Raw genomic sequence first — 16,316 nt, forward strand, 5'->3', positions numbered from 1 at the left:
TCGTAGTGTAAACATGGCCATAACAGTGGTGGCTGCAATCCCAGGTGGGATGATTAGTTGCTGTCTATTTTTTACGTGTGCTAGCATCTGCCAGTCCAGGGCCATTGTCACTTCTAGTTTGGAAGTGGAAGTATTGGATTTTTCATGTCCCTCACAAATGAATGTTGAAGCTGCAATGGAAAGGCTTGCTGTTGTGCTCTCATGTCTTGAGGACCTGTGGGGTATAGCAACCATGACTGGGGCTCAAATCTTTTGCTGGACCGTCACAGAGGAAACACTGCATACAGCAGTTCGAGGCACTGGGACATGTCTAAGGCTCACATCATGGCTAACCATTAAGGTCTATAGCCTTAGCTAACTCACACTGGTATGGTACTTTCAAAACAGCAAAAGATCTCACCACACTGGATCAGTGGGGTCACACAGAGGTGTGTAGCAAGTGTGAAACCAAAAATAATTTATAATATAAATATGAAAATAATTGGAAATAACAGTGTTTTCAGCCCAGGACAATGCCTTGCTTGAGTATTTTTTTGAGACACCAGACCTCACAGAGGGTGACTCTGCAGGTACAGTACCATCAATCTTGGATTTATAAACTCCGCTTGTACGCGGTGCCACAATGTGGAACACTGGTGGAAAAACTTTTTGTTTTGTTCACAAGAAAAACCAACACAATTGTTCACAGCTACAATAAGTCAGTTCTCAGTGTTGATCGTATTAAAGCCAACAAATAAAAACTGAACACAATATGACTAAAGCTCTCGCATCAAATCAGTATTCCTGCTATTTGCACGCGGTGGAATGCAGTGTGTGAAAACATCTGAAGCACAACTACAGTGTACTGTATCTGCCTCCTGTTTTATGGCGATTGAATAAGCGTGTATTTTTTTCAGTCTTGTTTCAATTAGTTTCCAATAGCGGGTTGACCCATTCTTGCGGGCCGCATCAAATGACTTGGAAGGCCACACTGAATTTGACATATGTGCCTCAGAGGCACCAGCCTGTTCCTTTGATGAGACCTTCACGCCCTTTCCACAGATAGTGGTCATCCATTCTCAGCCATCCCAGGTCATTACAGCAGTCTGCAGGGCGAATCATCAATGCCTTCTTCTCCACTTGGTGAGAGGAATGAGTTAAATATTCATGTTCCACTGCAGAGTAATATCCTCTACTCTGATGCTTGAACCTTTGGACCTCCGGTAATCAGCTGTAATCACACATTCACAGATTTGATCTATTGGTCGTCTGATGAGCTTTTGACGCGCAGTGTCAGGCCTCGTGCCAACGCTCGCCCTCATTACTACATCCTGCATTCACACCCCGGGCGACCGCCACTGTGATCGACAGTTCGTTTCACCCCGATGCATGTCGCGATGACATCACTCAATTAATCATAAAGCAATTCATTGAATTAGACTGATGAATTAGATTAGGGAGTGCGACTGGTCATGTGATCATGTGTGATCATATCACACAGAAGTACATTCACGACTTGTGGGAGGAGCCGCAGTGCTGGATTTTAATGTACTGTGTACGTTTGAATGACAGATCCAGGCAGCTCTATCACATTATCAGAATGACGAATGGTGTTATGGATGCAGCACTGTGATTCTCTTCTGCCAGAAGGACAAGATTCTATAGGAGTGAGCTGATGTGGTAACATTAGTGCATAGTGTAGTAGCAATGCAGTGTCAGACATTGTTTGAATACAAGTTATGTTAATGGGGTTGGAATGGATGGAGATTTTATTTTCCACACATTCTCTTTGTGTTAACACATTTCAATGAAGTGTAGTGTGCAGGTCAACAGCTGCTCTTGTTCCATTTAAATCTGACAATTGTGCAACAATCCAGGCAAGCATTCACTGATAAGGCATCAATTTTATCACCAACAAGACTGGAATCACTGTTGAACTATCATGTCACATGGCCGTATTGTGACAAAACATTCAATTCATTCAATATTTCTTCTTACATTTCATTGAAAAGAAGCAGAGCGATGAACAGTTCTTGTAAGGAACTAAGACTCGATGGAAATGAGAAAACAAGTTCCTGATTTTGGTCATGTAGTTGAACGTATTTTAATGTTCTTATAGAGAGTTGTTTTATTTTATTTTAGATACAAAACGAAACTCCCCTTACATGTGTTTCAAATTCCCTCTGCCTGGAATGTCACACAGGGATTTTTTTTCTCATTAAAACACCTATGCATCAACATGCAAGGCTGAAGGCTGCCTTCACCACGTCCTACCGTCAATATGCTGCGTCATGGGAGTGAGGATGGGATATTCACCATGGATTCCCTGCAGCACATTGGTGATTGGCAGTTTTGGGTAGTTGAACTTTGGGTTCAAGATGTGCACTTGGGCCCTGTCCTCAAATTCCTGATTTAGTGTACAACTGAAGTCCTACCAGAAACCAACATTTGTCATTGTTGCACGGACTGCAAAGTTGGTTGGCATTTGTTGATTTCAGTAGTAATACGAATGACAGAATGCTTTTCTGCACTGTCTTGTCTTCTAAAATGTTCAGTTTTGGTCACAAACAAGATCCTAGATACACTGATCTAAGAGGTTCTTTAAAGGATTGAAAGCATAGCAAAGCAATGGTAAATAAGCAAACGTGTCCTTCAAAAGCTTTGCAGATTCACACGAAGAGCTGGCTTCCCTGTGATCACCAGGCTCACGCTGGTCTAGCTAGAAGGTGTCAGGACACATAAGAACATAACGGTTTGTGATATATGGTGAATTATAGTGGGTTGCCAGTCTGCCTGTCTGCTCACTGTGCGAAGTGCCAACATGGATGATGAAGCATGTTTCCTTTCACGCAACCAAGATGGCGATGTGTGGCACCCTGATGGGCTGTGAAGGTAAGTCAGCACCATCAGTGTCATGCTTGAAGCAATGTTGCTGAGTAACCTTTGATGCTGTAACATAAGTACATACTGTTTTGAGCGCAATACGCCCTTCCACTTTCAACTTACTGAAAACTGAGATCTAGGTGGGATCATTGGGATTTACTGGACAAAAAGGCCAGCTCTGTGGAAGCCTCGGAGGCTGTTGGACCGAGACGACTAACTCATGGGCAATAGGTTTAATGCCACAGCTGTTGGCATTAAGAAGCACTGCAGGTGTTCAAGCCTGATCCTGGAGGTAGAAAGAGTGAAGCTCCTTAAGTCAGAGTGCAAATGGCATACCTGTTTTTCTGAGTGGATATTAAACGTCCTGACTGTTTAAATGCCACAGCTGTTTTCCACAATTCACAATTGAAGGTTGAATTGAAGGTCTTCAGAGTGCTCAGCTGCTCAGTCCTACTTGAGATGATTACTCCACTTTGTTTCCACTTCCGGGTGGTTTTGCTTTTAAATTCTTCCTCTTGCTTTATCTTACAGGAAATCGCAGTGATTCTTTTTCTAGAGATTTTAAAACCATACCACCATTTTTGCAATCCATATTAATGGTGTCATTTGGTATAAAAACACCATGTTCCTCAGCTGCTGGTTTATTTTTATTTTTATATTTATTTTTCCTCACTCAGTTTGGAGCAGCTTCCTTCCTTGCCCCTTTCACAGAATAACATCATACATCAATGGATGGTTGTTCATTTAATATATATAATGGACTATAAACGTGTGATCATATTTTGTAATATTTTTGTCGACACTGATAATTTAGCGCGCTTTATAGTTGAAAAAGAAATACAATTATTCCAACTTGTTCCAAGCCAGAGCTGACCATTGCTGCCTTTTACTGACATCTAGTGTCAAGTTCTGGAATATATCAACTGCACTTCGCCTGACCCTGTGCCTGTGTCCATGTAGGACCAGTGCTGCCGCAATTCCAAATAAGACACAAGGCAAGGATCCACTTCCCCATACATCAGTGCAGTCTCATTGATCTGCTCGCTATGACCTTGAATGATCAGAGAAGTGGATTTGCGCTGTTCGAATGAAGCCCATCCATTCCTGCTGTCTGGCGCTGTAATGACTTGAGGGGAGTCGGGGAGGAGAAGTAGCCCACTGAGATGAACCTCTGAACCAGTCAGCTCTGCAGCAGCCTTATGTTGCAGCCAGCTTCCCCTGCAGGCTCAGTCTGTTCTGGGTAACTGCAGAGAAGTGGGTCAGACAGTCTGAGATGCCCGAGAAGAGAGAGAGAGACACACACACACACATATGATATATAATAGGAACTTTTGAGGATGGACTGATTAAACAAGTCCTTAAGATAATGTCAGTGGATTTCTCTCCCTGGTCGGCTCTACATCAGGAAATAGGATACAGAGTATTAAAATGCTAATCAGACACTATATGATGGAAGCCATCCTCCGGGGGCAAAAGATGAAGAGGGGCCACGCTTCAGGGTTTTATGATTTAGAAACTCCAAGTTGTTTTAATGCAGACAGAAAATAATCGCTGATAAGCGTAATGAATTCCAGTGAAAACATTATTCACTGCAACAGACTGTCAGTGACTCGGCGTGTTCTTCAGCATCTCTGTGAATAATTAAATGGAGAGGAGGATTGCAGCGATTAGTCAACAGAATCTGCTCTTTGCTACAGACATCACTATCGTGCAATGTTGGGTAGAAAACCCCACAGTACATGGATCAATGTCTCCTGGAAATGTATTCGGCCTTCCGCTGGTGTTACTGACTGAAGGAAGTGCAAGATTGAAAAAATTAAAAAATATATTTCTCCAAAATAACAACAAAAAAAGCCTCCTCAAATACCAGCATCCATACTCTTGATATTTCCAATGAAGCAGAAAGACAAGTGTAGGTAACAAAAGGCTTGTTGAATGTGAATATGATGCACGTCTACATCTCTACTGAGCAACTCCGGTTCTTAACGTCATCAGATGAGACCAGGCTCATCATGGAGACTGTGAGAATGGTTCCTGCAAGTAGCTGGTGTCTTCTTGAAGGTTTCAATGAGGCATGATTCCCAAGACAATCTCTTGTTGACTGATAGAGATCAAGGCTATACGCTAAAAGGGCTCGGTCACTGTTTCACCTAACGTTTTCAGTCACCTTTCCATGAATACTCCATTATTTCTGTGGCCAAAATACCATGTAGTACCGTAGTTATGTTCAAATTGACTAGCTGATCAAAAACAATGCCTTCTGTAAGCCAAAATTAAAACAGTAGACTTCCCCGTGATGGAGGTGGATGGTGGATTTTCGACTGGTGCATGAAGCAGCCCTTGGGTCTAAATTGAAAGAATAACTATTGCAATTGTTTACAAATGAAAGAAAAAAAGAGTTAGCATGTACAATTGAAATGTAAGTCAGAACAGGTAGGCATTTACTTTTAAAGTTTTCCATGAACCTGGAAGTGGACTACATGGAAGACCTAGCGTGAGTTTTCGAGAACCTGTAGCTGTGGATGGAGCTGCTGAAGCTTCATGAAACAGTCACCTAATTTTCAGGGCTCAGTGGGTGGCGCTCTCGTTGCCATCGAGTGGCCACAGCCCCTGAGGCTGTTGAGGTTTCATGAAACATTCACCTAATTTTCAGGGCTCTGTGGGTGGCACTCTCGGTGCCATCTAGTGGCCACAGCCCCAAGGCTGTTGAGGCTTCACAAAGCAGTCACCTGACTTTCAAACCTCAGTAGGTAGCGTTGTTGTTTTTAAAGAAGTCCAAGAAGTCCTTGAACTGAAGAGGCATATCACAGACATTTCAACTGCAGCCACACAGTGGCAAGAGCAATGGCCGCCCTCCCAAATGCTAGGTGATGTTTTCTTCTATTATTTAAAAATGCAATAACAACTCGCTTTTGAAAATAAATATATCTTTGAGCTCACGTTTGGATTCATTGCGAATCCTGGAAATGTCCACATCTTGTAAATAAATGGTTTTATTTTCACCGCCGACGGTCGACCGTAGAAACTTAACTATATTTTCAAAAGGAGACTTTACCGCCGTGACAAGCGCCAGTGGAGGCATAAAGCACAAAATGAGAATACATTTAAAATGATTTTTTTTTCTCCTGCAGGATAGGGTTTATAGCCCATATTGGACAATAACGAGCACTGCAGCCATTCTGTGCGCATCAGCACACACACACACACACACACACACACACACTCCTCTCTACCTCTTCATCATGTGATGTGACACCTGACGGCCCATTAGTTCCCAAAGTGCTATTCTATTCTATGAATTCCTCTCCTTATAGAATATTTAGGCTCTGTGTGTTTCTCCCCGCTTTGTCAACAGGGGATGCATTATTCATGTTAATGTGCCATTATCTGACGTTCGGTGTGATGTAACGCAGCCATTCCCCGGCCCCGCGCCCACAAACACATCAAGTGACCTTTTGAACTGTTCACTGTTGTCACCCTGCCTCGAGCACTCCTCTCCGCTTCACCTCATAGAATGCATCCACTGAGAGGAGATGAACGCTTGGTGGAGGCTTTATTATACAATGATGTGCTTTAGTTAAGCTACAGCCGACACCAGGGAAGAGCCAGGAGCTCCGTCTGGAATACCTGCCATACATGACAGAGCCATGGCTCAAGCTCAGACGCTGCATTTGACGGACAAAGACTTGGTGTATTAGAAAGTCCATACATGCACATGTAATCATCTACAGTAATCTAATGTTTAAATGTGCTTACATTTGTTGTGAACAGCATGAGTTGATGGTACCGTCGCTACCCTCATTACTATAAGGCATTCAAAACTTAACTTTGGACCAGCCAGAGCTCGAGTCTGAGTTGTGACTGGACATGTACATTTTGTAAGGAAAGTTGTTTTGGACTTTTTTGTGGACAATTATTATTATCCACAATGCTGTCATCGGTAATACTTGTATTATCACTAAAGTCTGTCAGATTCCATGTGATATGAAGCTGGAGACTTTACTGTACATAATGCACTAGATTCATTTTGAAATCTTGAACAGAATGTCCTATCCAGTTCTGTTCTCATGCAGGAGTGCACGAGTCTTGTGTCTTTGTGTGTTTGTTTTTTCTCACTGAAATGCCTCTAATATTTTTGTATTGCTACATGATTGTTCCTAAATGTGGCTGGTTGACCAACATTAAAAAAAATTAAAAGTAAAAAAAAACGTGGTAGAGAGTGTAACCAGAGCATATGTGGACGGGGGACCAAAGTGGCTAAAGCAAATCAAATCGTTGTGAATTATAAATCTGCACTGTACAGAGTAAAAGGAAGCCTACTTTAACACATCAATCTAACTCCAAATAGTTTCCCACTCAGTCAGCCTCCAATCACTCCTCTTACAATCAGAGTGGCAGACACTTGAAGGCAGAGTGCGCAGCATGTGAGGGTTCCCTTTGTACAGTCACAATCACTGGAAGTGGAACCATCAAAAAATATCACTTATTAAAATGTCATACTTCTATTTTACAATCCATCATGTCACCCCTGTTCTACCCAACTTTGCTGATAACCTGCAGCATATCCACATAAGAACTAGATCAGATACTTCCAAAAAGTTTAGACAGTTTTAAAAGAGCACACTGACAGCAGTACAGTACGGTTGATGTCACTTCTTACCAGCTGTGTGCATGTGGATGCTCCCCATCAGACCACGTGACATGAACGCCCACAATAATATTCATTTATTTTCTTTCAAAAGCAGACCACTGCAGACATGACTTATTAATGAATACATTGAATGTTAAACAATGTCTTCTAACGCACAGTTAAAACGTTACTAATGAAATGACATGTGTATGTCCAGGAACAGTCCTTATTCCATAATTTCTTCCCCTTATTCCCACTTTTCCCCATTTTTGTGAGTGTCCTGTCTATGTGAGGTCCTTTTAGCAAATATTTGCGCTGTCATTATTGAAAATTTGCACTGTTTTTGTACGTTTTTTTTGTACTGCATGTGTTTGAGGTGAATTCATGTCCTGCACGCTGTTCATCCGTAATATTAAAAATGTTAATAACCATGTAAATGGCGTCTTGCTGCACGCTCCCGAGCTCCCGTGTCAATAACACTGTGGTTGCGGGGCCTGCTCTCCGGATGAGAAGCCAATTAATCGAATGGCTTTTACAACCAATTAACACGGAGGCAAGGATGTTCCAGGATATTGACAGCAGTTTTTGTGTCCCACTGAGGCTAAAGGTGATTTTTCAGACACAATACAATTATAGTTCCACACGGCAAATGACCCCTTCTATGTTGGGAAAGTCATTACAGTTGCTGAAAGCGTAATGACGATTCTTTACAACAGCCTCTGGAAACCAAAGCCTCTTGGAAGAATATCTGTATGTACAACCTGCGGGGAGCCAAGTCTAATCGTCTGTCAGCGAATCAACATCCAGCAACTGCTCTCTGGGATTGACCTTGTTGGATTTGTAACCATGGAAATGTTTGTTCTCCCTGTTATAGAGCAGAGCTTATAAAAACGCGCTGTGTGCGTGCGAGAGTGTGCATGTGTCTCATCACGGTACCTTGGAAACACTTCATATCCTTCCTTTATGATTCACTATGTCCAAATAAAGGATATGAACCGAGGCTCACATGTGCATCATCGTCCTGATGTTTTCACATGCACCAGATTTGCTGTTGCATCTGACCTTTATTGATGTATGTTGACGATCTGAATGAAGAAAATGATGCACACACGGACGACAAGGCTTTTACTGTCAGCCGTGTTTTGCTTTTGGACAGAAGTGAGTCATTCTTGGACGAGAACACGGTTTTGTGAAGACGGTGTTGGCCGATGGTGCCAGGAGCACATTTGTCAGACTGCCTGTTTACTGCTGATACATTTAGACACCAGTATTTTTCACATCAAACGGGCACATTAGCATAGCATAATCAGTCACCTCGCCATTTTTATGAATCACATTTTATTTAATTTACTGAAATGGACAAACCAGGTAAATTAAACACACACTTAAAGGTTTCTCTCATTCTCATTTTGTATCCCACTGGTTGGTTGGGACACAGAAGCAGAAGACCAAGTCAAGAGGCTGAGACATCCTTTCCCTAGAAACCTTCTCCAGTAGTACCAGGTGTCCTTAACAGAAAGACATGATCTCTCTGTCTTTCCTGGACCTGCCCTGATCTGCCATTGACTGATAAGCCTGCCTCTGGGGACCTGGACTCTGTCCCTTTCATTCAGGGTGTTTTAGTGGGACACCAGAGGTCATCCAAAAGCAATCCTTTCCACAGATGGTCTATGTCTCAAGTCAAGGTCAGTAGTGTCCCTTTGCCTCTGAACACAGTCTGGTATGTATAAGTGTCTGACAATTTACTATATTTATTGTCACCACAAGACCATGACTGATGACCCTTTAATGTGTGAAAATCACTTTAATATGTACCTTATCGTACACATTCGTATACATAACAAAATGACTTCATTTTCAACATGTAATAATTGACATCTTAATGCTGCTTGATTTATTTGTTTGGATAAATCACAGTTGATAGTCATTCTTCTTCTTCATCTTCTTCTTCTTCTTCTTCTTCTTCTTCTTCTTCTTCTTCTTCTTATTATTATTATTATTATTATTATTATTATTATTATTATTATTATTATTATTATTGTCGTTGTTGTTGTTATTAATATTTATTTATTTATTTTGTTGTTGTTAATGTTATTAATATTATTAATACGAGGACAGGCCACAAAATCTGGCTTAACATGCAATAGAATCTCTGAAGCAATCTTAATGTTAGTTTTTAATTTTTTATTTTTTTCTTTTAATGAATTTGTCACCGCTTGATTCATCCATTTTAATTCAAATTCCAATGGTCCTATCATACATTTCGAAATGTTGGATGATATTCCTTATTTTTCATGATTCAAACGCATGTTTTCTCTTGTTGATGGAAAGAGGAATTGAGAAATGGCTGACAATCGTGTCTAAAACATTTACTGCAGATTTTGCACAATGAGAGAAGTCGACTTGCTAAAATTAAAATACTGCATATTTAATTGATCCGGGTGCACGTGAAGAGGCTTATTGACTGACTGAAGCAGGTTGCCAATGACGGGCGAGTGTTTGCGCATGCGCAGCCACCACTGAGCGCCGCGGCGAAGGCATGCATGGATACCCGGTGAGGGGAGCGAGCACTCCGGTCAGGGGTAAGGCTTCGTCCTCCCTTCTTCTGAAATCACATAAGCCAGCAGACACGAATGCGAGGGGAGCGTCAGGTCGACGGAATATTGGGCACAAGTGAGTCGCGACATGGCCGCGATGACTCACCGCTGTCCAGCAACGCGGATTTATCCGCCATGTGTCAGTATCGAGTTAAACGACAATGACAGGGTTCGGTGACAAACCTGCACGTAGTTACATCTGTGACATGTATTGGACTGTCGTTTGATCAAGCAGCCGTTGCGTTCCCTCACATCAGCGTTGTGGAATTTCAAATAATGCATGTAAAGTTTGGGGGGAGTTCAGCGCACCATGGACAGCTCCCTAAGCGTCATCCACCGTTGGACTGAGAATGTACTGTAGGTCCAAGCTGTAATAAGACGTGGTCAGTCATTCGCCAGGTGCTTATTAAAAAATGTTGATGTTGAGGTTAACCTCTTTCCTTTTTAGTGAACGAACTCAGGACAAAAAGTTATGTTTGAATGAAGTTTATTAACTTCTAAAATGTTAATAAACTTCATTCATGTGTTGTTGTTTTTTTTTTTTGTTTGTTTTTTTTACATTTTGGCCTTCAGCGAATATTTTGTGTTGTATAAAAAAATACTTACGAACATACAACATCACTACAATTTAGGCACAATGAAGAGCATGATAACATGACTGCACAGAGAACCAAAAAAAGACATCAGTCCTGTTAAGTTCAGACTTTCAAAATGCATGTAAACATCTTAGTCCAACTGCTGAAGAGAAATTCAAATATATCTTATTCAGACGACACAACCTGGATAACGCGGTTAATAACGTGGTTCGACTAAGCTGGCATGTACAGTAGCGCAGCTATTATCAGCCTGGGTAATATACAAAACAGCTGCGTGAGCTTCAGCTGCACAGCGGAGGTAAACAAACTTCTCGACTGATAATCATTGTCTTAATGACCTTCTGTACAACCGAGAAGTCCTGTGTGTAACCTGATGCAGTGTGTGTGTTCCTCTGTCTCAGCCGATGTCTGTGGTGAAGACATGACAAACCGGATATCAGATGTGGTTTCTAACCTGCAGATGTGTAGATCTGTCTTCAGGTGTTTGGGTGTTTCAAACATAAGTTCTCACGAGAAGACGCGAGTTGTTTGGGAACGTATCGAGAGCTTCGTCTTGTGACTCAGCTCCCTCTTCACCAGTGAAGTGGTGACTCACTTCCAATTTAAACAACCGACATCTCAAATGTCACTCAACAGAGAATTGATGTTCTTCATTAAAAGATGTCACCCTCCTGATAAAGTAAGATGACATGATGAAAACCAAATACTGGAGGGGTGAAATAAAGGCTGCACCGTTACTGTGAGGAGCTTCACACTGAACTGGTTCTATACCTGTATGTGGGTGTTGACAAGTGAATGAGCTGAAGGCCTGAATAATTATGAAGTCATCGATCATATATCGTGGCAAAAAGAAGCAAGACACTTTCTTCTCCCTGTTTTAATGTTCCTCAATCTGTTCATCTGATAGTCATGCTTATTAATGCTATATTGATTTGAAAGATGTCAAATATTGCTTTATTTCAAGATGTTTTACATGTGTAGATTTCACTTGCACAACAGTTCTTCTGTGAAGCGAGGCTGAATAACGATTATGTATCACATGTCGCTCACGCACCTCAGTCCTTCGCACATTTAATTGCAATGGTGGGTGATAGACGATGAGTGCAGCTGAGATAAAGGATTGAAGTCAACGGAAGGAAAAGCTCCCACTTGCATGTGTGAGTCATCCGTGGGTGGCGACGGAGCCACCTCAGGGCAGCGATCACTTGTTCACTTGAATGAGCACAACAACCGATGCGGCCCAAGATTTATGATAATGGCAGGGCTTTATTGACGCTAGTCTCTGTTCAGCAGGTAAACAATGTTTGGTAAACTGCTCAGCTCATGCAGATCAATCTGACATGAAATGCTTGCTGTAATTTGCTCCCTTCTTTGCTGCAGGTGTGAAGCAAGTTTGAGGGGAAATGGCGCTGTGCTCAGATGTTTGTGCCTCTGCTTCAGGAGCTGAATCCTCCAGCACAGAGGTGAGCCGTCACATTGATTTAGCAACATTTATGAATGTGCATTCCACAGAATCCACTCTTGGTTGTTGGCCAGCCTGTTGGCCCACACCCGTCATGCATCAGCCCAAGTCTACTTCTTGGCCATCCTTCACACTGCCAGTTGTTCACCATGAGAGAGCTTTAACATACACATCCTTTTTGGTTGGTCATAATGTAATCCTTTACCATTGTTTGATTTCTTCAACTATATTTCATGTCACACTCAACAGGCAGGCTACAGCTGCCTGCGTTTTGGAGTTCGTTCATACTTGCACCACTTCTACGAGGAGTGCTCATCCTCTGTGAGGAATGGAGACCCAGAGGATCAAGGGTTTGGCCCAAATCGGAGGTCAACACTGACATCGAACGTTGCAGTCTGGAAGGTAAACAAAGCCATGATTTTATGCACTGATGCTTATTTCCAGTACCTCTCACGTGCGCCTTGTCGCCTTAATATTACTTTTAACATTCCATTTGAAAAGCATGTTTAACTATTACTATGACTATAATGTGCTTATAGTCTTAGTGGTGCAAGATTGATCATCATACTTTGGTATGTATGGCAATGGAAAACCTGACATTGTCCCCACAAGGACAGAAACACAAGTGTGTATGGCGGGGAGGGTGTCAACATGGATGGCCACAATTCAGAGCAAAAGTGTGAAGACATAGTTCAATAACATTCGAGAAGTTGTTTAAACTACTGAGGTCTGCGCTTTCATCTGCGGTGTATTTTATTCTTGTAGTCTGGTGTTGCGGTCTGGGTTAAGAAGCTCCAAGAGCTATCGTAAGCAGAGGCGGTTGGTTAATAGGAAGAGCTGTGGCACTGCTCCACACATCATATTACCAGCATAAAGCCATGTGGTGCAGTTATTCATCATTTTTGATTCATAATCATTAATTTGAGAATCATAATCACTCTATTATCTGTTGCCCGAGGGACACTTTCTACAGTGCCCCAATTTTGTACTGTAAATCCCATAAGAGCCAATGCTATTTTCTATTGTTTTCTTTACAACTACTGATGAAAATGTTGTCTTATGAAACTACATGGACTGGTTTCTGCATTATTGCATATTTGTTTTGTTTTTTTTTTATTGAGAGGGGTGAATTATTTTGTCACCTGGTGCAGGTTTCCTTGGGCCTGGGTCTCCTCATTCTGACCGCGGGTGTGGCAAGCATGTCCGCTGGTTACTCCACCTCTCTCAAAATTGAGTCCTTCGGAGAGAACGACATGTTTTTCGTGGATCCCCAGGCCATCAGCTTCAATAGAGGGCGCCACCTTACAACCACTGCTGGAATTGGGCTTTCCTGCCTCGGCTCTGCGGTGGCAGCCATGGGTTTGGTCATCTGGATCCTGCCAAGGACCAACGTCAAAGATAGACACAATTCCAGAGATTGGGAGCACGGAGGACGGATGGGTTTGAAGTGGCTGGGATTCAAGCAAACTGGGGAGGTGGTCACAAAAGCACCTGGGGTGGTGGATGGTGGACAGATACCTGTGTCAATGTCCAAGGTGGAGCGCGTTCAACCGTCTTTTTGAAGTAAGGTGCATTTGTTGTTTGTGCTCAGGTCCAGGGGCCTCAACTTTCATGTAAACAGTCCTGCTGAAGCTGTTTTCCACATTGTTGATTCATGAACCCACTCGCAACAGATTCTGATAACCTTCCCTGTGGGTCAGTCTTTTGCATATAGGAGGACCCAGATAAATCATTGTTCAGACTTATTCCCAGGTGAAGTAAAGTATACGTTATGTTGTGCAATAATGGCATTTGAACTGTCGTATTTTAAGTGTGTTCTGTGGTACTTCTGAACCACTCTAAGAGTCAATTTAAGGGATATTTCTGTTCAATGTTGATGCTCTTGAGTAATATTTTCATAGTTGTGCTAAAATGCCACAACTTTGCTTGTTTATTGTAATACTGATGTATTTATTCATCTGTGATCATGGTTAATCCATACATCCCTACAACTGACCATGAGAGTAGCAGTCTCTGATGATGGGTTCTCGATGCTTCACGAAACAGTAATTTTCAAAGCTTAGTAGGTGGACATTCTCGGTTTTAAAATGATGGGAATTTCATTTACATGGCTGTTGAAATTGAAAGATGTTTGCGCAGAGAGTGCCATATAGTGGCCTCTGAACAGGATGATACTGTTTCATGAAGCCTCATAACCCATCACTAGCAGTCAGTAGCTCATATTCAGTTTGCTTACATAACAATAACTAAAACTACTGTTCACTGAACTGACCCACTTTTCGAGATGCAATGATCCCAAGATATTGCTTAAAATTGTAGGTAAAATCAATCAAAATATGAATTCAAATGGACTTGTAAGCTTTTGTTTATGTAACTCTTTTTGACATAGTCATTTACCAAGTCCTGATTTGTATTGTTTTTGAATTCATTTATTCATTCAAACTGTCACATTTCCGTCTCAAACACACACAAAACCTCTCTTCATTCACAGCCTCTTTTTTTTCTTCCTTCAAATCCTTTTCCTAATTTTCCTCCAACCGCTTGTCTCCGAGCAACAGTTGCGCTCCAGGTCCTCTATTCGCCACGAAGACAGCGTCCTGACTCATTCATTTCCAGCCAATTAGAGAGCGTGTTTACATGCACGGGCCGTGAGTAAGCCATGATCTCAGGGGTGAGGGGCGTGACTGCTGGCACCTCGGAGGACACCTGGTGGATGTGATGTGTTCACTGAATTGTTGTGTCCTGGCTGTGCAGACTGTACAGTATCACTTGACAAGCAAATGAAAAACAAAATAAAGATGTGCATCCTGAGGTCGGGGCTGTGGCTTTCATTTGAATACGTTTCACCGTGTGCCTCTTCTGCTGCCCTACAGTATGTGGAAATTAAGTCTGGTTTGACAACAATTACAGTGAGTAGATACATGGAGACAGGTTTTTAAAATCTCAAGTAACAGCTTCACTATTTTACACTTCAATTCTAAATGATTCCCCTGAACCTCAGGGAGAGCTTGCCAACTCCATGCAGACACCATGTGGCCCCATGAGAGAAGAGTCTTACCCAACTTGTCGCATCAAATAAATAAGCATAACAGCATTTCTAAGCAATGCATAGTCAGCACAGCCTTGCATAAGCCAGTGTCTGAGACGTTCCTTGATGACGTCACAAGAGGACGTCGCCTGCTGCACATGAATCCAGAGGCCTGAAAGCTCGTCATAAATGAACCAACCACGGTACGGTGAAGCTGCAGTCCTTTATCAGCATGAACCTGCTCTTCCTCCCCCCAAAAACTCAAATCTCAGCTGACATTGCTCACAACTGTATAGAAAGAATGAAGAAGGACAACAGTATTTTTTTCTTTCTTGACTATGCCTTCTATTGTCTCTTAGTGAAATCTGTCACTGGCATTTGAAGTATCTTATCTGTGCACTGATTGGAGGAATTGACATCAACAAAACTGATTCTGTCACACTCGGACAGTGCTCAGTAATATGGCAAGAGGGATCACACTAGATATGGTCAGGCCCCCTCCTCTCAAATCCCACCTCAAGCAGTGACCATTGCTACATTTGCATGAAGATGATAGGCAGAAGGAAGGCCATGCCACAGAAAGAATCCTGCATCAATGGATGCATGGCGCTTTGGTGCCTCTTCTACCTTGGATTTGAAGCTCCCAACAGCGTTGCAGAGTTTTCCCCTTGGACTTCATTGTCACTGAGCAGGGAACGTCACAAATCATGCCACGTTTGTTTTCCTAAACATTAACTTGTTGTGGCTGCAAAAACCAATCCATCACAAGATCATATTTTTGTCCACAAAACAATGTTTTGGCTATAGTGTCCACCAAATATGCACAAAAAATAAACAAAAAACAAAAAAAAAAAGATTTGAACCAACATCACTGACACTGGAGGTTTCACTCTTGTAGTCAACATGCAGCAGTTGCACTTCCAGTAGACTGCTGTCACGGCTGGTTTGGTTATTAACAAGTGCGTAATATGATAGAGGAGTGGACGCACGGCTGTTTTCCTCTGAAGATGGAGGCTGACACGCTTTGTCGGCGACTGCGTCGGCTGTGACTCACGCTGTCGTGCAAGAGAACGCAGAGTGACTGATTGGCAGAACCAACTGCACATGTGTCGATGAGTGCCTGCATGTTTGGGAGCTATAT

General features: G+C 42.2%; 1 protein-coding gene across 1 annotated transcript; it reads left to right on the forward strand.

Annotated features, from left to right (window-relative positions):
• The first annotated feature begins 10,008 nt into the window (after nucleotides 1-10,008).
• On the forward strand, nucleotides 10,009-14,958 carry nrsn1l (neurensin 1-like). The gene is made up of 4 exons (XM_053863323.1): nucleotides 10,009-10,074; nucleotides 12,066-12,148; nucleotides 12,397-12,549; nucleotides 13,299-14,958. Exons 2-4 carry the CDS (start codon nucleotides 12,089-12,091, stop codon nucleotides 13,707-13,709), a joined length of 624 nt encoding a protein of 207 aa, XP_053719298.1. The 5' UTR covers nucleotides 10,009-10,074; nucleotides 12,066-12,088; the 3' UTR covers nucleotides 13,710-14,958.
• The last annotated feature ends 1,358 nt before the right edge of the window (nucleotides 14,959-16,316 follow it).

The sequence above is a fragment of the Synchiropus splendidus genome, chromosome 4, assembly GCF_027744825.2.
Source record: "Synchiropus splendidus isolate RoL2022-P1 chromosome 4, RoL_Sspl_1.0, whole genome shotgun sequence".
In the NCBI taxonomy this organism is placed as follows: Eukaryota; Metazoa; Chordata; class Actinopteri; order Syngnathiformes; family Callionymidae; genus Synchiropus; species Synchiropus splendidus.

Excerpts from the sequence above, each read along its gene's own strand:
- nrsn1l (XM_053863323.1), top strand. The coding sequence starts at position 12,089 with ATGGCGCTGTGCTCAGATGTTTGTGCCTCTGCTTCAGGAGCTGAATCC. Across the intron at positions 12,149-12,396 it reads CTGAATCCTCCAGCACAGAG|GCAGGCTACAGCTGCCTGCG; the intron begins GTGAGCCGTCAC and ends CACACTCAACAG. Across the intron at positions 12,550-13,298 it reads CGAACGTTGCAGTCTGGAAG|GTTTCCTTGGGCCTGGGTCT; the intron begins GTAAACAAAGCC and ends CACCTGGTGCAG.